The sequence below is a fragment of the Syzygium oleosum genome, unplaced genomic scaffold (assembly GCF_021117445.2).
Source record: "Syzygium oleosum isolate NSW1041296 unplaced genomic scaffold, Sole_v2.1 Sole_v2.37, whole genome shotgun sequence".
In the NCBI taxonomy this organism is placed as follows: domain Eukaryota; kingdom Viridiplantae; phylum Streptophyta; class Magnoliopsida; order Myrtales; family Myrtaceae; genus Syzygium; species Syzygium oleosum.
Window position 1 is genome coordinate 590,806 of NW_026607521.1, and position 24,343 is coordinate 615,148.

Here is a 24,343-nt window from a genome sequence, read left to right on the forward strand (position 1 = left end):
TTCTGTTGTGCTATGATGAGTTTCTTTTTTCGGAAGTGAATATCTACCCAAAAAGGGCAGCACAGATATCCGGCAGAGATTACTGGAGATATACCCTCCAAAGAACGCTGATCACTAATATGTACCTACCTTTTCAATGTACCTTAGTGAGGAAAAATTAATAATATTTTTCATCGAATAAATGATATCCGGAAAGTTACCGTTTCTAATTGAAGCTTACTGATTATTCCAAAACGCTGAGATGTCAACGATGGTTTCTCCTTATGGAGATTAATCCGACATAACAAAAAAGTATCGTCCGATCTACATATAACAAATAACTTCCCCACATTTACCATTTGCCTAGGGAGGAATTTCTAACCCGGTATATAATTTTTCTTTTGGCAAGGAAAAAACCAAATCGACTTGACTCCGATTGAAAAAAGAAAGTCGTGGAGATTAGTAATCTTTTTAATAAGATTTCTAATAAAAATGAGGGAAAAATCAACTAAAAATATGCCTAGAATTATAAATAAAAAACCAATTCTTTTAACTGGTTTCCATATATCTCTCTCAAATCTATATCTGTACATTAAATATATGGCCATATACACCCAGATTGTAAAGTAGCAAAAAATTCAACCCCCCAACCAGATTTTGACCCCCAAACTCTCTCGTGCTTGCCTTTTTTTTTTCAATGCCTTTTTTCACCCCCTCTCTCTCTCTCTCTCTCCCCGTCTCTCTCTGGCTGTGCAGGAGTGCAGGTGTAAATCTTTATATATAAATTAAAAAGGCGCAAAAAAGCCCACCCCATGGAAGAAGAAGAAGACGAAGAAGAAGAAGAAGCACAAGAGTTCCTTCACTGTCAAACCTCCTCCTCCCTCTCCTCCTCCTCCAATTAACAATAAAAATAGGTCTCTCCCCCCTCCCCCCAAAAAAAAAATCCTCCCTTTTCGAGAAGCGAAAAAAAGGAGTAGAAAGACGAAAGAAGAAGAAGAGGAAGAACACGCAGCCTCCTCCTCCTCCTCCTCTGCAAAAATCCCTTTGCCTAGACGACGCTCTCGAGTCCCCCCCTCCTTCCTCAGATCCCTTGCCCCAATTCCCTTGATCGGCGTGCGATCTCGGATCACCCCCACCTCCCTAACCCCCCCCCCCCCCCGCTCCTTCGGAAGAGAATCGGCAACCCTCCCCCTCCCCCTCCCCTCCTCCTCCGCCGCGCTCCCTTTGGGGCTCCACACCCCCCCGACCTCCCGCTAGGGTTAGGGTTTCCCCCTCGCTCTCTCTCTTGCCATGGACTCCGATGAGGATATGCACGACGCCAACGACTTGGAGTCGATGGACGACGATTTCTACAGCGGGGAGGCCGACGATTACTACAACAGCGACGACGCCGACGCCGACGATTACGAGTTCGTCGAGGACGCCGACGCCGACTCCGACGTCTTCTCGGCTCGCCGGCATCAGGTCAGCTCGCCCGGTGCTGTCTGTCCGTGTTGATTCTCCTCCTGTTTGTTGCGCGGGTGGGGTGAATTAAGGAATGGGGAAATCGGGTGGAGTTGGAGCTGCTGTGGTCGGCTAGAGCTTTTTCGGTTCCTCGTTTGGTGTATTGATTGTAACGACCTGTTCACCTGTTTGGTGTTTTTTTTATCTTCTTTTGTGATTCTGTTGTCCGTTTTGTTGGCTCTGGGGGTGATCATTTCTGTATTGCTTAATGATCGGACGGAGCTGAAGTTGGCGTTTTGGAAGTTTAGTTTTTTTTGTGTTCTTTTATTATTTTCTTATTCGTGGAGAAACTATGGCAGAAATCTCTGTTCGACTGATTATGCTTTTTGATGTTCGCATTTCTTCAGCAAAACTATATCATTTTAAGGGAAGAGGATATACGAGAACGTCAGGAGGATGATATAATGAGAGTTGCCAGCGTCCTATCTATACCTAGAGTCGCCGCCATCACCCTGCTGCGCCATTATAATTGGTAAAGGGGTCCTTCATTGGTGCTTTAGCTGTCACACCTGGCATGCCGTATGATGTGGCTTTCTTGCCATTCTGTGTTTTTTCTCGCGGTGCTTGGGATTGTAATGCTTTGGACAGTCGACCTGTGTATGTAATTTATTTTCTGTGAAAATTGCATCAATCTCAATTGTGCCTCTTTTAGTTGTGATGATTGAATTGTCTACAGAAATGATTGATGTCGTGATGTTTAGGTGTTCATTTCAAATTTAAGTTTCTGCCTTTCCTGCTGTGCATTTTAATCAATTAAGTTGGCATTGCAGGAGTGTAAGTAAGGTTCATGATGCATGGTTTGCTGATGAAGATACAGTGCGAAAAGCAGTGGGCTTATTGGAAAAACCGGTTGTTGAGCATCCTAATTTAAGAGAAGTATGTCGTCTTAAATGTCTGAATTGTTTGCAGGCTCAGTTTCCTCTTATCTTCACTAACTGTGGACTGCCTTCTTTGCAGCTCACCTGTGGAATCTGTTTCGAGTCTTGTCCACGTGATAAAATTATGTCGGCTGCTTGTGGTCATCCTTTCTGCAGTACATGCTGGGCAGGTTTTGTCTGATTTCCCGCTCTTATCATCTCGGTCGTTGGGTTGTTATATGCTATGTCTTCACAATCTATGGCTAGTTATCAAAAGAATGACCATTAACATATCTTGTGTTTCATCTTTTCGCTTTGTTGGATTTTGGTTCTTGTGCTGTTTATCGTAACCTATTGTTGAATTTTGGGTCTTTTGCCTTTTGAAGTAATCTGAGATCATGGGGCATGTTTGGTGATTACAGAAGTACTTCTGTTTCGAGAACTAATTTTGTTAGAGCTGTTTTATGAACTTCTTTAATCATTCAATAGATCTTTCCGTTGCTATCCAAAATGATGTTATCGTTTCTTTCCATCTGGGTCTTTGGGAATATAATCATCAATTTAAGACGGTACATGCACGTTCATACTAGATCTCTAATCAGCAGGCCTCAGCAAATTTTAATTTTATTTTTTGGATGTGTACGTTTGTTTGGTGGCAGCTAGAATTTGTTTTATTATCCCTTTGGCATATCTTTCCGAGGGCTGCTTCTTGGAAAAGCTGCAGCCTGCAGGAGCTTTGAGCTCCTGTAGTTTTTAGGGCAAAATGAAAATGTGTGAAATGTGAGACTGGAAAAGGCAACAGCACTCTGTAGCTGATCTTGGAGATTTGCTTCTTGACTATTGTATTTCGAAGCATTTCTATCTCTATCATTTTGTTGAAAAGAAGTACCCCCAACGAAAAGATGTGTGACCATTACCAAACATAATCTGTGTGCGTTTCGTCTTCAGCTGAAAGATATCACTCTCTTGGAAGTATATCGTTGTATTAACTGTGCACTTTCGAATGTACATGCTTTTGCTCCCGTGCCTTTTGATGTCGTTTGATGAATGTGGACATTGTGATAGGTTACATACACACATCCATAAACGACGGTCCTGGATGTTTAACATTGAGATGTCCTGATCCATCTTGTGGTGCTGCCGTCGGTCAAGACATGATAAATCTATTAGCGCCTCAAGAAGATAAGAGAAAGTACTCTCACTATCTTCTTCGCTCGTACATTGAAGACAATAGAAAGGTACATCTGCAACCTTATTCTTTTTCATTTTCTGAAGTGTTTCTCAAGTGTGATAATGACTTTGTGCTACTGGGTGCCTGTTAAATGAAATATAACTTTCTTTTACCTCAATTTCCTACTGCCAGACCAAGTGGTGTCCTGCCCCTGGTTGTGAATATGCCGTAGAATATGCTGCTGGCAGTGAAGGTTACGATGTTTCCTGCCTGTGCTCTTTCAACTTTTGCTGGAATGTAAGCTTCTCTTTGGAAATTTCTTGCATCGATATGTGGCAAGTAGTGTGTTGACATCCTTTTGATTTGATCTGCTGCAGTGTACAGAGGAAGCTCACCGTCCAGTAGATTGTGGCACTGTTGCAAAGTGGATCATGAAGAACAGTGCCGAATCTGAAAACATGAACTGGTACAGATAACTATATGCATGTAGAATTTGCCGCCATTTGAGTTCCATGACAATGGTATACAACGGATAGTGTGGTCTTTCCTCTTTCAAGAAACAAGAATGTTTTATATGAATTAACTAGCCTAGGCATTCCGACCAAAAAAGAAAAACTAGCCTAGGCATAGATAGTCCTCTTTTGACATGCTTTTATGAGCAATATGAGATATTCGAGTGCCTAAAGGGTTTTTTATATATGGTGTAACCTTTGGACCTTCTAAAAGGATGACTCTTAGGGCTTAGGGAGCCAGTTTACAGCGTACTGGACTTACAAAAATATGCCTTTTTTGTAGTTAAATTTTGAATCCTTGGAATTTCTTAATAGATGGATATGCTTGTTCTTGCTATCTTATGGTTATTGCGTTCACATATATTTGCTGGAAGAGATCTAATAACTGTAAATTGTATGACTTGTCTGGAGGATAATGATGTCACCCACGTCAGTTTGAAGTTTGAACATACAGCAATTCTAAATGCATCATTTCTTTTTTCTTGTTTTAGTAAAAATACTACGTCTAGCCACTGCAATTGTCCTTTCGATTTATTTATGCATGTTTAGTACTCCCATCTGGTCCTATACAGATATAGAATTACCAACAGGCTGGAAGAACCATCTGTATGGATTATATACTGAGTCAATGCTTGTCAACCATTTTCTGTCCCTATGGCTTAAGGTTATGGTTTTACATGCTTGCGTGGAAACTGACTAGTGTTATGTTTTGCCTATATAGTTTTTCGGTTGATTTTTTTTCTTTTTTTTTCTTTTTTTTGTTGGGTGGGGGGGGAGTAGACTCTTTCTTTAGTGTCTAAATTTTTAATTGATCTTAAAATTCTACATTCATCATCCTACTGACCATGGCCAAATGTATATCAATATGAAAATTTTATAGGATAAGGTCTTCGTGTCTGTGGAGGGTGGTGGTCCTGTGGATGGTACCCATGGAAATGGAGTCCAATTACTTCACTCCACTACTTGTTGAAGTTTTGATTGAGCAAGTAGTAGTAGGAGGCTCCTTAACAGATCTGACTGGGATAGGTTTTCTAGAATAGTTTAATGACTGATATGGTGTTGTCAAAATTAATACTCTATTGTTTTGATAGCTGACACTTTCCTCCTGGAGTCTTTTTATCCTGTTTCTGGACTGTTTTATCAGGCTTATCTCTGTTATTTTGTCTGCCTTTTGGGTCATTCCTAGTTTATCACAGCAGGCAGGTGGTTCATGCTGAAAATATATGTTTGGCAAGTTTGTTATTTGTGAAGTTGTCGGTGGCATGTTGACAACCTGAGTGAATGGAATCGAAGCTCTTTTCTAGAAATAAGATTGGCCTCGTGGAAAATGTTATGATGGGACATGCAGAAGTTCAATTAACGTAGTCTGGCCGGTTGTTTGTATCTTTAATGATTTATTGTGGCAATATAGTCTGTCAAATGGGAGGACAGGATAGAGCTAAGGTTTTACAGAATGTCTGCAAGAATATGACTCTTTATTTCACGTGAAATGTTGGGAACCCTACCTCAGGTTCACCTTTGAGAATGAATTTGGACAGTCACGCTCCCTCCAATAATTGCCACATTTTCTTCTTTTGGATGCAAAATTTTGAGAAAGACTTGAATGAAATTGTGATTCAGGTGTCCGGAAATGTCATTATGTGAGGATTTGTGGTTCTTGCTCTGCTTTCCTAACGGATATGAAATGATATGCAGGATTCTGGCCAATTCAAAGCCTTGTCCAAAGTGTAAGCGGCCAATAGAGAAAAACCAAGGGTGTATGCACATGACATGTACGCCTCCTTGTAAATTTGAGTTCTGCTGGTAAGGTTACTTTCTTCTAAACGGAGCATTTTCATTTATTTTTGTGTACTCATTTTTATTGGGTCTATGCTTATGGTAATGCAATGTAATTCTCTTGGAGCTGGTATTGTACAAGTCTTACTTGTTCTGTGTTATCTGTTCAAACAGGCTCTGTCTGGGTGCATGGTCTGATCATGGGGAGAGAACTGGTGGTTTCTATGCCTGCAATCGTTATGAGGTAGCTAAGCAAGAGGGAGCGGTAGGAATTGAAAAACTTATGCTCTTCTTGGGTAAAGTTATGTGAACACAACTGTGGAACTAACATTGTTGGTTTTGGTCCTGTGAAAATACCTTTTTGCAGTATGATGAGGCTGAAAGAAGAAGAGAGATGGCGAAAAACTCATTGGAGCGATATACTCATTATTATGAACGATGGGCAAGCAATCAATCCGTAAGTAGTGAATCTCTCCTTGGTTATCTGGGTTTAACAACATTGTCTAGTTTTCACTTTCCCCTACCCTTTTTCTGTTGTCAAATTATCTCAAAATTTCTATTGCTGGTTTCAGATGTCAAGGGAACCTCATCGAAAACCCTTCTGGTTCCTTGATGACCTAAGTTTATTGCCATTTGTGATGTTGCTGATGGATGTCTAGATAAGTTCCTTAGATTTTCTTCTCAATTATATAATTGAGAATGAAAAAAAGGCTGAAGGAAGAATTATAGAGGAAATAAATTTTGTTTTTTGTGTTTTAAAAGAATAAAAAAGGAAAGGAAGAAAATGGATGACGTTGAATAACCAGAATCGACTGTACACTTTTGGACTTGTAGAAACCGTATATTTTCCAGAGTCCTTGTTTGGTTATCAGGATAAAATGTGTTGAACAATAGGGAATCAGAGTGATATTTGTTTTCTCGGTTCTAAGTTTGGTGTGTAACAGCACATGGAATTATAATGATTTCTCGTGATGCTTTTCAAAAGACTTAACTCTGTGTGGTGCCTCGAGTTGTTGATATTGTTTTTGCCGTATTCCCTTGAATAGACGATATAAAGGATAACTTGCATCTGAAATTGTCATACTTCGCCACGAGTCATTGGTTATCGAGGTTGATTTTAGTCCAAATCCCTAAAAAGGGTAAAAGTTGAAGAAAAAAGAAAGGAAAGTGAGAGCTCCTGCGTAGGTGTTTGATTTTTTTTTTTTCACAGAAGCTGGGCAAAACCTAATTATATAGTCCTCTCTATACATCTCTAGGAAGGGTATTGTTTGCTGGGCTATTCATGTTGCATCCATGACGATAGAGGCATCTTTGTTGAATCTGTTCGAAAAAAATGTGCACTTAGTTTTTTCAGGTTTCTCAATCTACCCACGTGATAGCTTTTTTAGAAGATTTCTCAAAACAACGTATTACTTCCCTTTCTAGGTTTTACTTTGGTAATTGAACAAGATGTGTCCCAAACTATCCCACAAATTTTTTGGATCTCTGAAACCAATGTCATAAACCATAAATAAAGTCATATGTAGATAGAGTATGATTCATCACGTGACTTTGGTTCAATCATCTAAGTTCCGACAGTCCGATGCCGAATAGGACTTTATGTACATTATGTTAAATACATTCGTGTCGCTCCTTGGATGTCTTGACCATGTTATATGATTGGCTGAGGCATTTTGATAGCAGAAATTTTTTGATGGTTTATTGGATGTAAAGAGTTGTAGCATTGCTACTTCAAAAATTCCTTGAAATAACATCGACTTGTCTATGCTTTCTTTTAGGCTATATTTGGAAAGCAGAGAAAGTGAGGGGAATGAAACTGTGAGTGAAAAATTAAGAAAAATTTGAAATTTTTTTAAGGAGAAGAGAGGGAAATTTTTATTTTTCCAATTTTCTCGTTTGCTTTTCTTTCCCTGCCCCATCCAAATGGAGCATTATTGTACGTAGACATGGCTGGTGTTTGTCTTACTTATATGCGAAATCTCTCTTTATTTTGGCAGTCAAGGCAGAAAGCTCTTACTGATTTACATCAAATGCAAACTGTGCACGTAAGTTCCATTCAACTCAGCTGTAATCATGCTTTTTACTGAAGTGGTACTAGAGAGAGATTGGCACTTGATGTTTCTTTTTTGCTTGAAGTATCGGTATTTGACTCATTAGCTATAGCTGCAATGAATAGCTGTAGTATGTGTCTTCTTATTTTCCGTAGGGTATAGACTCTTGGTTCCTTGATGACACACATTTACTGAGCAAATCACTGCAAATTGTAGGAGCCATGGCTTAGCTTCAGTTGATACTCTCTTGTAAGCCCGGTTCATTTATGACTGAATAAATGATGTTTTGATCAAAACAGGGGATGCCTGATTCTAGTCTTTATAAGTTTTCTATAAAAGGTGTGACCTTTTGACTCTGCACCATTATTTTCTCCTTTCTTTGCTGATCACAGACATAGGTTTACAGCCCCCAAAGGGCTGGTGAATGTGCTTATCCTCCTATCTAGATGCTTGGGATCGAGTCATGCGTATAACCCTCTGATGATGGTGGCATACGTTTGTCCAAGCGATCCCACTCGTAGACTTAAGCCTAAAGGCCAAAGCTTTGTTTGGATTGGGGAAAAGAAGATGAGAGAGGGTGGCGGGATTAATGGTCGATGTGGGGATGCATTTAAATATGAAATTCTCCCCTCACAAAAGTTTTAAGTTTAACCCCATTTTCCACGACCCCCTCTCAGCTTCCACCCCTCTTCTCTCTCCCCCTCCCTTCTTTCCAAACATAGCCTAAGCCTCAGCTTTGATATAGGTGCTGTTGGGGTCCCCAGGTAGCATATGTTTCCTATAGTTGTTTTTATCGCATGGCTGATGCCTAAGCTCATCCTCTTGTTGTTTAATCTGTACCATTCATACATGACTTGTGAAGTCTGAATAACAAAGTTTTGAATTAAATGTCAAATTTCGCCCTAGGTGCCATCTTGTTCGTCACTTTTGCTACCTCCTTTTTTTATTGTTAAAATGTAAAATTTAATGTAAGTGGCACAGGGGAATTTAGCCACTATATCTAAGAAATAGCTTGTTCCATCTTACTTTCTGGTTTTACTTACATTAGTGGCCAAGTACCAAGGTTCCTCTATATCTGCAAAATCACTTTGTAGACCCTTGAATCACTCTTTTTCTTTCCTCTATCCGCACGAGCCAAAAATTGTAGATAGGGTCATTTGTGTTTTCTTACATTTGTCTTTGCTTTGATCCGATGCTTGCTGAGAAAGTTGTATGAGGGATCTTTTCCTTCCATCAAGCCTCTTAAAGGATGTGTGCTCAAAATTGGGTCGGTGATTGTTAGTCATCTGTTGAGTCATTTTGGAAGAAAAAAATGTCCCTTGTTTACTTGATTCAATTTTTTAACAATCCATGCACAGCACGATTTTGTACTGTGATCTGCACTCCTTGTATAAATTAAGTTAATTAAATTCCAGCATTGACGGTTCTTTTGCATTCAAGTGTTAATATCATTGTCAAATATTCTCTTAATTAATAATATTGCTTAGAGTTTTCGTGGCAAATGGATTCTGGTTGTAATATCTGCAGAAATAGATCTGTAGCTTCATTTTGTGTACTATGGAGTGCACAAGACCAGGAAAGATTTTTTGTTTCTGTATGTTTTTGCCTCTTTGTACTTGGGCTAACATTCTAGTCTGACAATCATGGGTATTGAGTAAACAAAGGATTGCACTTGTGTCTGATCTTTACAGGGTAATTATGTTGATGCTAAGTGGCAACTGGGCAGGTTGAGTTGCCATAAACTGCTTATGATGTTTGATTGACAAATTGATCTCTGTTTTCTTGTGATAGGAAGCAAGATGCATGACTTCTTTCCTATTCATCTGGATTAATTATGTTGTGCTGCTGATACTTTCTGACCCTTTGCTCTAGATTAAATAAAGTTTTGCTTCTTCTTCTTGTCAGCTTGATAAGCTTAGCGACACACAGTGCCAGCCGGAGTCACAGTTGAAGTTCATCATAGAGGCCTGGCAACAGGTTATTTTAAACTTTATATTACTTAATTCAATTTAAATATGAATGATGTGATTTTCAGTTTGGAATGTAAATACAGATGTTATTTAGGTTAAAATCCAATGGAGTGGTTTTGTTTTTTATCCTGACCTGCTTCTGTGTATCTAAATTAGTCTCCTTTGATGCTTGCAGATAGTTGAGTGTAGGCGAGTGCTCAAGTGGACATATGCATATGGTTATTATCTGCCAGAACATGAACATGCTAAGAAACAATTTTTTGAGTACTTGCAAGGTTTGTATTGGAGAGTAGTATTGAGTATATACAATGGCCATGCTTATCCTTTTTGTTTTCCTAATTGCTTACATGAAATGGTTTCTTTACCAGGTGAGGCGGAGTCCGGATTGGAAAGGCTTCATCAGTGTGCAGAGAAGGAACTTCACCAGTTCCTTAGTGATGAGAGTCCTTCTAGTAACTTTAATGACTTCCGCACCAAGTTAGCTGGACTTACCAGGTATCTTGTTCTTAGATTCAATTTTGATAATTAGTCTGAGTAAAATAAGTCGGGTACAAATTACAGTGTTGTACGGTCAATTTATAAAGATTTGAGTCCCTAGATATCCATATATGAAATGGGAAAAGGTAAGGCTACAGTTGGAAACAAAGTGCTTGGTAAAGGAGGAGGGGGGATTGGCATTCTGTCATATAGGAGAATGCCTGCCCATTCCGATTCTGAATAGCACATGAAAACACTAGAATTGGAATTGGTGATTACATTTCCTTTCACTCAAAAGTGTGCCTTATCGTTTCTAGAGAGAGCATGATATGTACCAATGAGCAGCTGCTTCATGATAAATTAGAGTGTATATAATATTCCCGCCGAATCTTCTTTTTGGCTTCATATATGATGTGAAAAAGTTCTGGCGAAGCTTATGACTCAGCATTCCCATCTCCTAGTCCTGCTCTTTATTGTCAAGCTTTCAAGTTTACTTTATGGAATAATATTGACTCTGCACATGTATATTAACTCAAAAGCTGATTTGAGCCAAAAGCATTCTCGCTAGTTCTTTTTTTACTGGATTTTTATGCTAAAAAGAGCGTTGATCCAAAAGTCAAACCTGGACAGTGGACCTATTAAGAATATGATCTTGCAGTGCATATGGTATTGGTTAGTTGTTTTCAGGTTGTTGAGCTATTTTTTTTTATTTAAGTTCATCTAGTATTAGTGGGAAACAAGAATTGTAGCTGTTTTCCCATAGCAAAGATGTGTATCTCCTGTGATTAAAAGATTGGTGGCCCTGTTTGCTTCAGCTGCGATGAAGTTTATGTATACACTTTTCTTTATTGCCTCAGTTGTGACTTCCAGAAGTAGCGCCCACATGTGCATATATACATGCGTTTGACTTTCTTACATCCGTTTTTGTTGCAACAGCGTAACCAGAAACTACTTTGAGAACCTCGTGAGAGCATTGGAGAATGGGCTATCAGATGTGGATTCCCATGGCGGTTGTAGCAGGGCAGCGAGCTCTAAGAATGGTGGGAGCAGCAAGGCAAGTAGAGGTGGTGGAAGGGGAAAGGGAACTACCAGCACTCGTGCTGGTTCCAGTCGAACTGATGACGCGTCTCACTGGTCCTGCGATCAATGCACTTATGCTAATACTAAATCTGCAACCACTTGCCAGATGTGCCAGCATCGGCGATGAGGGCAGTGACAGGAAAATTTACGAAGATGGTTTTATCCAGAAACATGACTTCATGAACGAGCAACCGGTTCAAGCGCACGGCGGTGTCCTATAAAGGGATTCTTGGTTCGAATCGTTCAAGTTGCCAGTGACAAATCAATTATTAGGAGAGGCTCAACTGTTGTCTTTAGTGTGCCGAGGGATTCAAGCAGCAGCAGCAGCTTTTGGCCTGCGTGTACTCTTGGTGTGTGTTGATGGTGGCGACCTATAATGCCGGTCCATGTATATAGGCTGTAGCGTTTCATTATCGGTACCGTACTACTTTGGCAAAGAAAAAGAAATAGTGACCGTCACCGATCATTTAATATTTTATCTATTTGCTGCTGGAAGTAAGAGGCAAATGTACTCAGTTTGTCTTCTATTTGGATGTATTACTTTGTCTATTGGAGCTCACTGATCCTTCTTGAAAGGAATTACTTCAGAGTTCGTGTTCTGTTGGATACGTAGGGTAGTCATGGCCACGGTTCGGAACCGGCGGTTCCGGTTCGTGGCCAAGTATGAACCGGACGGTTCCGGGCCGGTTGTGGTTCCGGTTCCGGTTCAGGTTCGGAACCGGTTCCGGGCCGGTTCATAATTTTTCTTTTCTGTTTTTTTTCTTTTTCTTTTCCTTTTCTTTTTTTTTTCTTTTCTTCCTCTGCTGGCCATAGCCGGGGCCGGCGGAGTTCGCCGGCGTCGGGCGAGGGCCGCCCTCGCTTGGGCTCGGGCGAGGCCGGCCTCGCCAGATCGGGCGAGGGCTCGACCTCGCCGGCAACTGGCGAGGCAGGCGAGGTCGACGAGGCCGGCCTCGCCAGTTGCAGGCGAGGTCGAGCCTCGCTCGACGCCGGCGAGGTCGAGCCCTCGCCAGATCTGCAGCTTCTTTTTTTTTTTTTTTTAACCGGGCCCGTAGGGCACGGGCCGGTTCCAAATCGCGGGCCTGGTCAACGGGCCGGGCCCCGTTCCGGGCCGAAATCGGCCCGTGGCCATGACTAACGTAGGGGCTCTCACTCAGACTGTTAGAAAAACTGAAAGGATTATGCTACTTGTGTATGATGTGCTGCAAACAGAGAATTTTTCCGATGTAGAATTGCTCTTTTCATAGAGCATGCACAATCGACAAGAACATATTTGGTTCATAGGCATACATTACATTGAAAAGTATCGTACATTTTATGGAAACATGTAGACATGTTTGTGGACAACAGCAATAGCTGCCTTGAAGATTGGATGGGTCTCTTCTGAGCTTCTTATATTGAGTATTTTATATAAATTTCAATAGATCCCTAATATCGATCGATGAGCTTAAGTTGCTCAGTGTATTTGCAATATTCAAGTTACAGTTTAAAACTTGGTCTATACGGGTAAATCAAATGGTTGTTTGGTCGGTAAGATTGACACCCTAGATGAAATCAATCAACATAATCTAACCCAATCAGTGGAGGGGCTCAACAGATGAATTGAATAATTCTATGAACTTGGCCGAGTTTTACAATTTCTCACGTGTTATGTATTCAAACTTATGACGAGGTCACTCGATATGAGCTAAAGATCTAGTGTACTGTGATGTGAAATTAGTGAGTTAATGTAACTTTACGATGACATTGTTCTGCTTTTAAAATAAAAAACCATATTTTCAGTGTAGCATCTGCTCATGGTGATTATCAGGTTCCTGTGATTTGAGGTTCCAAACTCCTCAATGTGATTAAGACAGGCATTGCAAGCCAACTCTGGTTAGTAGCTTCAATTGATATTCCTTTTAATCAGGTAAAAAGAAAAAAAAGGATTGAATGCCAAGCAGTAAGAATTTCTCTGTTTAGCTGTTTAGCCCCCATTTCTTCAAAATTTTCACAGCATATATGTCCCTGTATTACCAAACCAATGCAATGATCTTCCTTGTATAATGCCACCTTCTCAACACCCTTTTTATGAGACTTCGATTTTCTTTCTTCTCAGTTCACCTGGATGAGATAGAGAAGCCATGGGTGGAAGAACTTCTTTTAACCTTAGAGGGAAGGTTTGTCTTTGAACATCTTCTGGCTAAGCGCGTTCAGCATCGCTCTCGAGTACTGGCGGGAAGCCATTTTCCAGTCCATGCCCGTTTTCATCATGGCCTTGAATTCATCATAACTGATTCGACCGTCCTGAAATATATCCGCCACAGAATGAGGACTCTATTTCGTATATGACCAAGATTACACAGATTCCAAATTGCCGGTTGTTCTGGTTTTGTATTACCTTATCTAGATCAGCATCGAAAATGATGTCTTCAATAAATTGTTCGTTGTTCGGACCAGGATGGTCATCTATCAAAGCTTCTTTCAACTCATTGAATTCAATATATCCGCTTCCATTCTTGTCGAAGAATTCAAAAGCTCGAGTAAGGTGGTCGTCGCTGCCAATCCTCTTGAGGTGTACTGACATAGTCACAAACTCCTGACAGTTCAGCGTTCCGCTTCCGTCTTCATCAGCCTGTTCTCATATAAGAACAGAGTTCTATTATTGAAAGTTAATACAAGAAAGGGCGACTCATCAAATTATCAGAAACCCACATGCTTTTGCAAGAAGTTCTATCAATTATGTGAAATGATTATACAACCTCATGATCAAATCTTTGACTAACCGATAAAAAACATCGTTCCATATTTTGTAATCCGTCTCTAATCTTCTGAATGACTTGCAATTTAAGCAAAATCATGCACTTCACAGCATATAGTGCATCGACATGGAAGAAGGAAACATAAACCGTCAAAAACAAAACGTGCTAAGTTGTTGAGTAAGTAATCGTACTGCATCCATCAGCATCTGCACATCAGGATCAGCAACATGCTGTCCATATTTGTGCAGGCCATGTTTCAACTCTTCAAATGTCAGATCTCCATTTTTATCGGTGTCCATCACGTGGAACATCTGTTTGATGTCATCCACTTGCTCATCAGGCAAATTGTCTGCTACTACCTACATTAACAATGCAGCAAACATGATTTGAGTTTAATCTTGCACTAAGAACAGCAAAGAAAACCGACAAGGCAATGCTTATGGTCTCACTCTGAGAACTTTCTTCTTGAACTTATTCATCAAAGAGAATTGCTTTATCCTTGTCCGGACATTTTGTCCTAGTGAAATGTTGGAAGCCTTGTCGACATTCTGTATCCACTTATGCTCTGCACAAGTCAATTATAAGTTGACAACCTTAAAACTATTTCATGCATTTCTTTAATGGGACTATGAACCTAGTTTTAGTTCACAGAAGCAAATGTTACATGCTTACTAGGAATATTTCATAGGAACAAATTAAGCCTTGAGACCTTACCAACCCAATTTTGTCACTGAGCATCTATTTCATATATAGCAGAAACAAGCTGAACAGATAAAGAATGACATTTCAATCGAGATCAACTGTCTAGCTGCCTTATTATTTGGTGCTTACCCCTTTCACCTGTTAAAATCACAGTATTGTTTAAAAATTCAAATTGTTAGAACTGACACTAGTTACTTATTATAGTCCACATATCTTCCTGCTTCAATTTCTTGTACGGTCAGATTCATAATTTGATTTTTCGTCAAGTCAGTACTAGGAAGAGAAACAATGTGCTGACGACATTTAGATTAGAAGGCAATGCATACCAAGGACTTCTTCAATCGTAAGACGAGAATAAGGATTTGGTTCAAGCATATTTTTCACTAGATCCTTTGCTTCTTCGGAAACCTTAGGCCAAGGATCTCGTTCGAAATCTATTTCGCCCCGGACAATGGCATGTGCAATTCCTTCTTCAGTTTCTGCCAGTCATATATGATATTACTGAGCCTATTAGCCCATGAGTTCAAATTTATGAAATTCCGAGAAAACTGATGAATCAATTTGGCAAAGAGTACACGCCTGCCCAAAATGGAGGAACCCCGCAAAGCAAAATGTAAAGAATAACCCCTGCGCTCCACACATCGACTTCCGGCCCGTAATCTCGTCTTAGCACCTCCGGAGCCATGTAGTATGGACTTCCAACTATTTCTCTAAAATGCTGACCTACCAAGATATAAAATGTTTTAGATCTATAATCAATCCCTAAGGTGCAGAAATCTAATCGATTGAAGTGCTGTTATGAAGCAAAAAAAACAAAGAAAAAAGGAAGAAGAAGAGATACCCGGTACGAAGAATGTAGAGAGACCGAAATCAATTGCTTTCAAAGGAGATGATTCGCTCGAATCGGCAAACAAGAAATTTTCTGGTTTAAGGTCCCGATGAATCACTCCATGATCATGGCATACCTGAAATAACACGAGTCCTCGTGATGAAGGTTATATTTTTGTTCTCATTAGTATGAAAGAGATGCAGATAATCTGCCTTTGCTCTCTTGACCAAACAAGCACATTAGAAGACCAGAATAACAGTATCTTCTGGTCTTGCCATATTTTTTCAAAAGAAGACCCTGGATTCTGCCAAAAAGTAAGTTTTGCATACACTGACAATCTCCAAGATGGTCCTGGTAATTGTGACAGCGTCGCGCTCAGTGAAATGGCCGCGCGCCACGATCCTATCAAAGAGCTCGCCACCCTCGCACAATTCCATCACAATGTATACCGCATCTCTGTCCTCAAAAGCCTCCTTCAAGCTCACGATATTCGGGTGTCTCGGCAGGTGCCTCATTATCTCCACCTCCCTCCTCACGTCGTCCACGTCAATCTCCGTCCTCAGCTTGCTCTTCGATATCGTCTTGCACGCGTAGGCCTCGCCCGTCTTGATCTCGGTGCATTTGTAAGTGACCCCGAACTCGCCCCTCCCCAGCTCCTTACCGAACTCGAACCTGTCGTAAATGTTGTCTCTGCTGGGGTTTTTGAGGATCGAGATGGTGCGGAGGACGAAGCATTTCCGGAAGGGGTCCACATCGTATTGGGGCGCGGATCGGCTGCTCTTGGATGATGAGGAAGATCCTGTTCTTTTTGCAGGTGCTGATACACAGCCTCCCATGGGGATTCTAAGTTCTTTTGGTTCTTGATAATCACCTAATTACAAAACAACCCATGGGAAGATCTGCACAGCTGAATTGAAGGAGACTCCTTTTAGCTCAGAGAGAGAGAGAATGGAAGGGGCAGTTTTTGAAAATTAGGTGTCCTTTTGTGGAAATTAGTTGTTGGTTTTTTGTTTTGTCTAAGAATGGCGCCTTCTTACCAGGGGCCGTTGGAATTCCGTTATGTCCTAGTGTCCGACCGTGAAACCCCCCGTTGACCTGAGACGGTTATCTTTGACGTCTCAGCCTCAGCTCCTCCTGAGGACGAGAAGATGAACTTTGTCTGCATGATATCGCCACACGAGCGAGATCAATAACCAAATGACTGTAAGATCAGCTCATGAATGAATCACCCCTAGGCCGAGCTCGAGATATGCATTGCTGCATGCACGGTGAAGGCATTGAAGAGACCGATGGGCGCTTCGGCCGGAGCAATTGCTAGGACGGGTCATTTTGAAAAGTCGGAACCGTTGCCCACGCACTCTAGTCATCCGCATGGATACCACTCCATGTTGAACACGATCTGGACTCGGGCTGCCCATTTTTTTAAAGTACTCCATGATGAATGCGTTCAAATTCAAATCTTGAACGAGAAAGATCAGGTCCATGCAGAGATGTTCTTGGCTTGGACGCACGCAGCATGATGGCACTCAACCTTTGCATCCTTCGTTTCTCTATGTCTTCTGTTCTTTTCACCGTGCTAAGAGAGTTCTTATGTACATTCTGGCTATAAGTCGAGTTTCCGGCTCTCTGTTTCTTTCTTCAGAAGTGTTTTATGTTAGATTAGGGCAAGGGAAGCTCTTTTCAAGATCTTTCAGTGACGTAGGTAAAGAAGCTGTGGATGCGTCTACATTGTAAGAGGTTATATGGAAAAGAGAAGAGAAGAAAAGTCAAATCAAAAGGTTCTGCACCATTGATGTGTTGTCCTGGCTTTGAAGTGAAGGCTCGGGTATGAATCTGTGGATTCAAAGACATGGGGATGATCTGGTTTTGAAGTGAAGGCTCGGGTATGAATCTGTGGATTCAAAGGCATGGGGATGATCCAACTTTATGTTGAAGTGAAGAGGAGGACAGAGAGATGGCTGTTAGCTAGAAGCTGCATGAAGCATATTGGATACGAGTGCGATATCTGTGCATGGCTTGTGATTTGTTTTCTTTGCCTTTTCTTTTTATGTTCTTCTGAAACTTTGATCTTGTGAAATATTAGACGATTCCTAGTGATAAAGCAGGTCGTATGTGACTATTCAAATGCGTATGAATGGCACGGCATGCTAGAAGCATATGCAAGCTTGATTCAAAATAAATAGAAGATTTCCTAGTCAAACAATGCCAAAGTATAGATGACCGCTTACAGAAGAAATTACACCGAATGCTAAATGCTTGCTTAAGTGACTAAACCGAGACCATTCTAAAGATCCTCCATACTAAGAAAGCAAGCCAATTACTGAAAGGAGACTGCGCATTGGTCGATCAATGTCGATAAGCAGAGCAACAAGGAGACTTGGGCGAAACAAAAGCTGAGAGCTAATTGGCAAATACTCAAAAAATCAAGATGAGATAAAGTCTCGATAACCGAGTGGAATGCCTGCCTTGGTGAAAGTTGATTCTTTCGTCGCTTAGCCCTTTTTGTTCTTGGTCTGAACTTTCATCACTTAAGACATCAATACACAAATCGAACAGGAGCCTAATAGCTATACAGAATTTAGCCCAATTAGCGTGTTGCTTCGAGTGACGAAATAGAGAAACACGTGCATGCAAAGGATGAATCTTTTATAGTTCTCAACTCTGGGTTTCTAACCAGTTTCCATCAGGTCTCAGTTCAAGTTCTCAAAACTCCCATGCTGTCTTTCTGCTATTTTGTGGCCCATTGTGAACATTCAGATCGCAAGCAAACCGGAACTTAATAGCTCGAGAAGACACCTGAACCACGATGTCCTTGATGTTTCCATTTCCTAGTTAATACAGAAGCTTCACATGAACTTCCCTCTGCATTTTAATTAACACCCCCAGTAATAGACAGAAAATGATTAAATGCCATTAGAAGCAGCAATCGATCAGAACAAACTCACAAACACATATATAAATTCTAATCAATCTCCATGCTAGAGATGGCTTCATCTATAATCTCCTGAAGTTCCTTCATTCTTTGCCTTGTCAATGCAATGCATTCCTGCAAGCACAGCAACATTTCCCATCATCATTACATTAAAGCTACCATTTGAACTACTATACAATCTCTATCCGATATATATATATATATATATATATATATATATATATATATATATATATATATATATATATATAGTTTTTCCCTTTTTTCCCTGTGTAGAAATAGATTCATCTTAAAAACCAAGGAAATGAAAACATTAAGATGAAAGATCAACCAGATGGCCAAGGAACTGCCAACATCCTATACTCCATTATTCCTGGCAAATAATCACATATGTATAATCATGTATATAAAGCAGACAATAGTTGCTTATCCAATGTGCACAACATTGCTTCGTATGTTTCAGGCTATTAGCTCTTGAAAACAATCGCGAGTGGATTGTCTTGTTATCCTCCGAACCATTTTTTGTATAAGAAGCTTATCAACTTCCACAAGTTTTTGAATGTTCTACGTGCCACAATGGGCTTGTCCACTAACCAACCACGAGTTACTTTAAAGAACTCAAGATCCGTCTTCTGCATTACTAAACTGACTGGAGTACAGTTAGAGCAATAATGCAATCGACTCATCAGTATGAAAGCCATTAATTGTTTGATGATGTCCCCTCGCATGAAACGGGGTATCTAAGTACAATTTTCTAACAATGAATGAACAAATGAATAAAATGAGGAATAAGGAGAAAAATAACCTGAATAGCTGATGTATGTGCAAGAACCGGTCCACCTGGCTTATAGAGAGAGACAAGTTGACCAGATGAATTCAAAACCACGGTTATGAACGTTTCCATTATGGACTCTTCTTCGAAAGTAGGGTCCGCCAAGATGTAGTTATTGTGAAGAATGCATGTCAGGGAAAACGGAATGCTTTTCAACGAGAGTTTTCTCCTCTCTTTGTCGACAGGTTCTTTATCCAACTTTTCACCCTCAAGTTCCTTGGAGACCACCACCATTCTTCCTTCATCACTCAAAGAAACCACCGGGATACGCACTACAAGGTCCAAAACAACACAATTTATCAAGTGATGAAGTGACATGAAATCTACAGAAGAATAGAGGAAAACGAAACACGTTGCATCGATATGAGGATGCAATCTTTGGTACCACACTCAAAGAATATCAAAAGTGAGAGCATAAACGAGGCATGCCAGATCAGCTAAAGAAAGAGAAAAAGCCCTTTGAATGTTCATTAAATTAAAAATCATTGATTAGTAGCTAGATCTTGCTTAAATCATAAGTTTCAACCTGAGATTATTGCACTAGAAATCCAAACATCTAGGACGATGTTCAATAGAATCACAAAACTTTTTGAATTTGCAATGAAGCCCTTTAACTTCTTAAGAGATTGCATGAGCCTTTTGAATAAGAGTGGTGCTCATGTCTATCTTGTTGAAGAATAGAGGATTATTGAACTGGCTTCTCCTTTATTAGCAGAAAAATGAGAAACCATTAAATGTTTAAAATCAATGGCATTCCTGGTCAGATTTGAAATCAGCCTAAGAGCGCAAATGAAAAATTGTTGATCACCATAGACTTTAGCAAAGGCAAGTGGGAAAATTACGACTCTTCCTGCCTTAGGCCATTCATATTGCTTTTCTCTTTCTGCAACTCATACCAAGTATCTCTTTGAAAGCGAGTCGGTTGAGCCAAAATCCATTCATAAGCAAATCACCTTAAGAATATATCAAGCTAGAGCTATTTGACATTCATAAGCAAGTCACGCATCTTTTACTATCATAGGACAACTGCAATTTGGAGGATGATCACAAGATATAAAATAACAAAGATCCACCTTATATCAACTCAAAAAAGTCATTAACCAAGTTGCAGAATAGGCTATGCAAGAAGAAGAAAGCTGAAAATCAAGTTAAATTTAAAATGTCAGCTTCTAAAATAGAAGGATGAAATATCTTACAATGAGTAAATGCAGCAACCGCTGAAAGCAATGCAGCATCAAAAAGAGCACCATCAGCATCAAGACAATATATATCCTGCAACACATGAAAAATAAACCTAAGCAAAACCTTTCCGAGGCAACATGTATAATATTTATTGAAGTAGCTCTCTCAGCAAAAAGTTGCCCTCAGCCACACAAGGTCCAAAGATAAATGCAGCTAAAGGGAAAACCCTGCATTATATACAATTTATCCTAAGTTACGCATCACAACATCGGGCATGAAGTATTACCAAGTATGCCATCCAAGCTGCTTTTCCTTTGATCAGGGATAGCTCCTTCAGATCAATCATCCCAGAGCTGCAACAACCAAATGATTATTAATTCCAGAAGATGAATATTAAACAGCACATGACCCAAGAAAGTACTGCAACATAAAAAACACGTATTGTTTTATAAAACTGCAATGTAATAGTCCGAGAATTAAATGACACAATGACCAGGGCCTTACCAAAGGAAGACAAGAAAGCACAAATCATGGACTTGAGGGAAACCTTAAGACCAATTTAGTAAAGTATGTAGTATTAACTCCAACAGCATCCTTGGATGATAATCTACGACCTTTGTACCTATGGGTTATTTTGTGACACAAATTGAACGAAAGAGAATATATGGGGATATGGACTTGGTAGAACCTATAGGAACCCTTCCACGTGTACTCGAAAGGTGTCTGCAACTAATGGAAGCTGTATAGAGCCAATATCTCCACGAAGTAAGTGTAGGTTACACTGAAAAAGTGGTTGGTCTTTCCTCCCGCTTCCCTTCAGGAAACAACTGAAAAAGGGTCCGATTTAAGTCTAGCATTTGAGTTTGAACGCTAGGAAAGCCAGAGCAAAGAGAAACAATGTTTTCCTGTAACCAAGAGCAAGTTTACTTTTCACATAATCTCCATCCCGAATACAAGTCTAAGTGATAAGAAATCCTCTTAACTTCTGTGGCTTTCCCTAAACTTTTCTAAGAGTTATCCCACTCTGTTTATTTGAGAGTTAGCAGCAGACTTTACAGGGGCAAAGATTGGTGCTACTCCACATAATCTGTGCAGACTTATTGCTAGATGATCAAGTGACTTCCTGAAAATTTGCTTCAACCAAAGAGTAACATGTTTACACATCTATTTAGTAGACCCAATTAAATATTCCATACTGAAAACAAGCAAAAAGTTCAGTCAAAATAGTCACTGGCACAAGATGGATACAGTTTAGAATTTTTATGCTTTTCGTATACATTAGCAAGATGCCCGCAAATATACATATGGCATACAACCAGGTATCGTTAACAGCATATCACCCGTTGAAGCAACAGGAGAACAATAAAAGATTCAAGAAGTCAAAGCAAGCAAAAAAAGAAAACGGAAGTTTACCAATTTCACATGCCTTACTAAAGAGTCAAAAAGTTGCTTCGATATCACCGGTGCTACCTCAGCAGGCCTACCTGGCCTCACGACCGGAGAGCATATAGGGGGCATATGGAACTCAACCGCTGAAAATAACACAGAGTCACATGCCGGCATCCATGCATAGCACCTTTAAGAAGAAGGAACCCTAGTAAAAAGAAAACTGCAACTGGTACATGGCTGCTTACCTATACTGCCTTCATCAGGCGAATCAACAGAAGGAGTCATGACTTCCATTTTTATAGCAGCCAACATTGTCTGATGAAAATATGATTTAATTAAATGCAGTCGCAAAAGAGCAAACCTTATAATTTTCACAAAAATAATGATCCACCTTAAACGATTCAACCGCGTGCAAAAGTCAAACATTGAAACAAAGAAAAAGGAAAAGATAGAACCTATATGTTGCCTCAGCTACAAGTAAATACATATGCAACTACTTTGAATGTGCTGAAGTGCAGGAGTGCGTCAGCATGCAGCAAATGTACACAAGAGATTGAAAAGGGGTAAAAACTCACAGTGGAACCAATCTTTGCCAGTGCGGACCCATCAGAGGATGCAACAGCCTCTGCAATAACAATGCTAAGTAAATATAAAAGGAATACAACTTCTGTGGGCAAGATGAAGGAGGAAAAAACAATTCACCAGACAAACAAAAAGCTAAACGAAGAACCGACCGAGGGACACAATTGTATCTCTGGCTCTTTTGAGGGGTCTGGCATCGGGGCGTATCGATTCGGAGAGATGCCTCTCGTAGTAGCGAAGAGGGAAGAGGCGTCTGAAAGCATCGACCTCCATCTCCGACGACCAATCTCCGGCAGCACTCGGCGCCCCCATTTCTACGGCCATCTACAGATAAAAACTGTGATTAAAAAAAAAAAACCCATTAAGGTTAATCCAATATTTGTCCCAACTCCTAACAAAAATTTCAATTTACTGATAAAAAAACTAAAACTTGTCCCCACTCACAAGAGCAAAGTGACAGAAACCCTATGGTTTTCTGATAAAGGATCGGTTTTTTTCCACTGGGCAGCATTAATTCAAGCATACTAGACATATACAGGTGAGAAGCTTCGGCCAAGGACTCAGAAGATAATGAAATATCTGACCATTGCATACAGTTTAAGAGCAAAAACAAACAGGTGGAGATCGTATAGAAGCAAAAAGAGTTCAAAAAGGAGTCTTTCAGAACAAGCACCCATCTCTGAACTAATCCATCTGTTACCTGTAGGGTTGAAGCCCAGCTCCGATGCCGGTAGCCACACAGAGAGAGAGAGATAGACAGAGTTGCGAGGGTAAAGACGAGAGCAAGAGACGTTAGGTTAAGAGACAGAGCGAGTGAGGTCGGCGCGAAAAACACTAAGGAGGCCGACAGTCGTCTTGTTGTTTGGATGGAAGAAGCAATAATCCTTACCTTTCACACAATATTCAATCGTGTGCTCGAAACTTGTTTTTCTTTCTTTTTCTTTTCTTTTCTTTTTTCAATTAATATACAATTATTATTTTTTAATTTAATCGGTCCGTAGTATATACATAAAGTTTCATCAAAAAGTGTCCACAAAGCACTTTTTCAAAATGTGGATTGGTACGAAAATCAACAAAAGATGTGAATGGTCATTTGTTAATTTTTAAACTGCGAAACGCAGATTGACAAAAATATTTAAAGATACTAAAATTGGAGGCAATCAAGATCAATCATATAAAAGGATACCGGAGTGTAAAAATACATGAAGATATAATCGAGCAATGATGGTCATTGCTTGATTGGCGATCCTTTACTCGAATTATAATCCTAATAATTATAGGTACTAGCGAAAGTTAACGATAATTACAAAGAAAGCAAATAACATCCTATGTCTCTAGAATTCAGCAACTGGGTATTTATAAAGGGCTACGAAAAGACCCATTATTCGATGATCCTGGCCTCGTCACTTGCCCCATGTTGACAAATATCTTCTGCAGCTTGCAACTCCTCTTCATATGAATATAACATCACATGCTTCTTAGCCATTGTCATTAGTGGCTTTCGAGATTCACATCCATGAACTGGTGATCGTGCTTGTGTCGGATAATTATGATAATAGCCGGAACTGTTCGTTTCATGACTTGAACACTAGTCTCGCTCTTGATTCATCGATCTTCGCTTCAACTTCGGTTCTTTTGTCGATTGAACCAAATTTCAATTACCAACATCCGTGACTCGACAGTTAGCAATTTTCTTTTATATCACACGTCAGCAACTCCTTATCACCTTTGTCGATCTTCTGTAGCTTTCGACTAGAAGGACTTAGCAAAATTTTCCTTAT

General features: G+C 40.1%; 3 protein-coding genes across 6 annotated transcripts; 1 reads left to right on the plus strand and 2 right to left on the minus strand.

Moving 5' to 3' along the window:
- The first annotated feature begins 940 nt into the window (after window positions 1–940).
- Window positions 941–11,968, plus strand: LOC115688549 (probable E3 ubiquitin-protein ligase ARI7). 3 transcript variants are annotated; one of them, XM_056305388.1, is made up of 15 exons: window positions 956–1,443; window positions 1,830–1,954; window positions 2,253–2,358; window positions 2,440–2,530; window positions 3,405–3,577; window positions 3,703–3,807; window positions 3,888–3,976; window positions 5,718–5,825; window positions 5,973–6,063; window positions 6,166–6,255; window positions 7,796–7,843; window positions 9,755–9,826; window positions 9,995–10,094; window positions 10,188–10,314; window positions 11,233–11,968. In XM_056305388.1, exons 1-15 carry the CDS (start codon window positions 1,270–1,272, stop codon window positions 11,501–11,503), a joined length of 1,770 nt encoding a protein of 589 aa, XP_056161363.1. In that variant the 5' UTR covers window positions 956–1,269; the 3' UTR covers window positions 11,504–11,968. The 3 variants fall into 3 exon arrangements, with proteins under 3 accessions (XP_056161362.1, XP_056161361.1, XP_056161363.1); XM_056305387.1 differs by having other exon boundaries at window positions 941–1,443; window positions 2,253–2,530; window positions 5,973–6,042; XM_056305386.1 differs by having other exon boundaries at window positions 948–1,443; window positions 2,253–2,530.
- Window positions 11,969–13,322: 1,354 nt separating this feature from the next.
- Window positions 13,323–16,587, minus strand: LOC115688554 (calcium-dependent protein kinase 24). The gene is made up of 8 exons (XM_030614399.2): window positions 15,975–16,587; window positions 15,658–15,781; window positions 15,396–15,539; window positions 15,143–15,295; window positions 14,564–14,679; window positions 14,306–14,473; window positions 13,754–13,987; window positions 13,323–13,659 (listed from the first exon to the last, which is right to left on the minus strand). The coding sequence occupies exons 1-8, from the start codon at window positions 16,479–16,481 to the stop codon at window positions 13,522–13,524; spliced, it is 1,584 nt and encodes a 527-aa protein (XP_030470259.1). The 5' UTR covers window positions 16,482–16,587; the 3' UTR covers window positions 13,323–13,521.
- A 1,663-nt stretch (window positions 16,588–18,250) lies between these two features.
- LOC115688550 (uncharacterized) lies at window positions 18,251–23,429 on the minus strand. 2 transcript variants are annotated; one of them, XM_030614393.2, is made up of 9 exons: window positions 23,263–23,429; window positions 22,715–22,886; window positions 22,556–22,605; window positions 22,226–22,295; window positions 22,018–22,123; window positions 20,878–20,944; window positions 20,606–20,681; window positions 19,383–19,681; window positions 18,251–18,691 (listed from the first exon to the last, which is right to left on the minus strand). In XM_030614393.2, exons 2-9 carry the CDS (start codon window positions 22,884–22,886, stop codon window positions 18,608–18,610), a joined length of 924 nt encoding a protein of 307 aa, XP_030470253.1. In that variant the 5' UTR covers window positions 23,263–23,429; the 3' UTR covers window positions 18,251–18,607. The 2 variants fall into 2 exon arrangements, with proteins under 2 accessions (XP_030470253.1, XP_030470252.1); XM_030614392.2 differs by having other exon boundaries at window positions 22,715–22,899; window positions 23,263–23,416.
- Window positions 23,430–24,343: the final 914 nt, after the last annotated feature.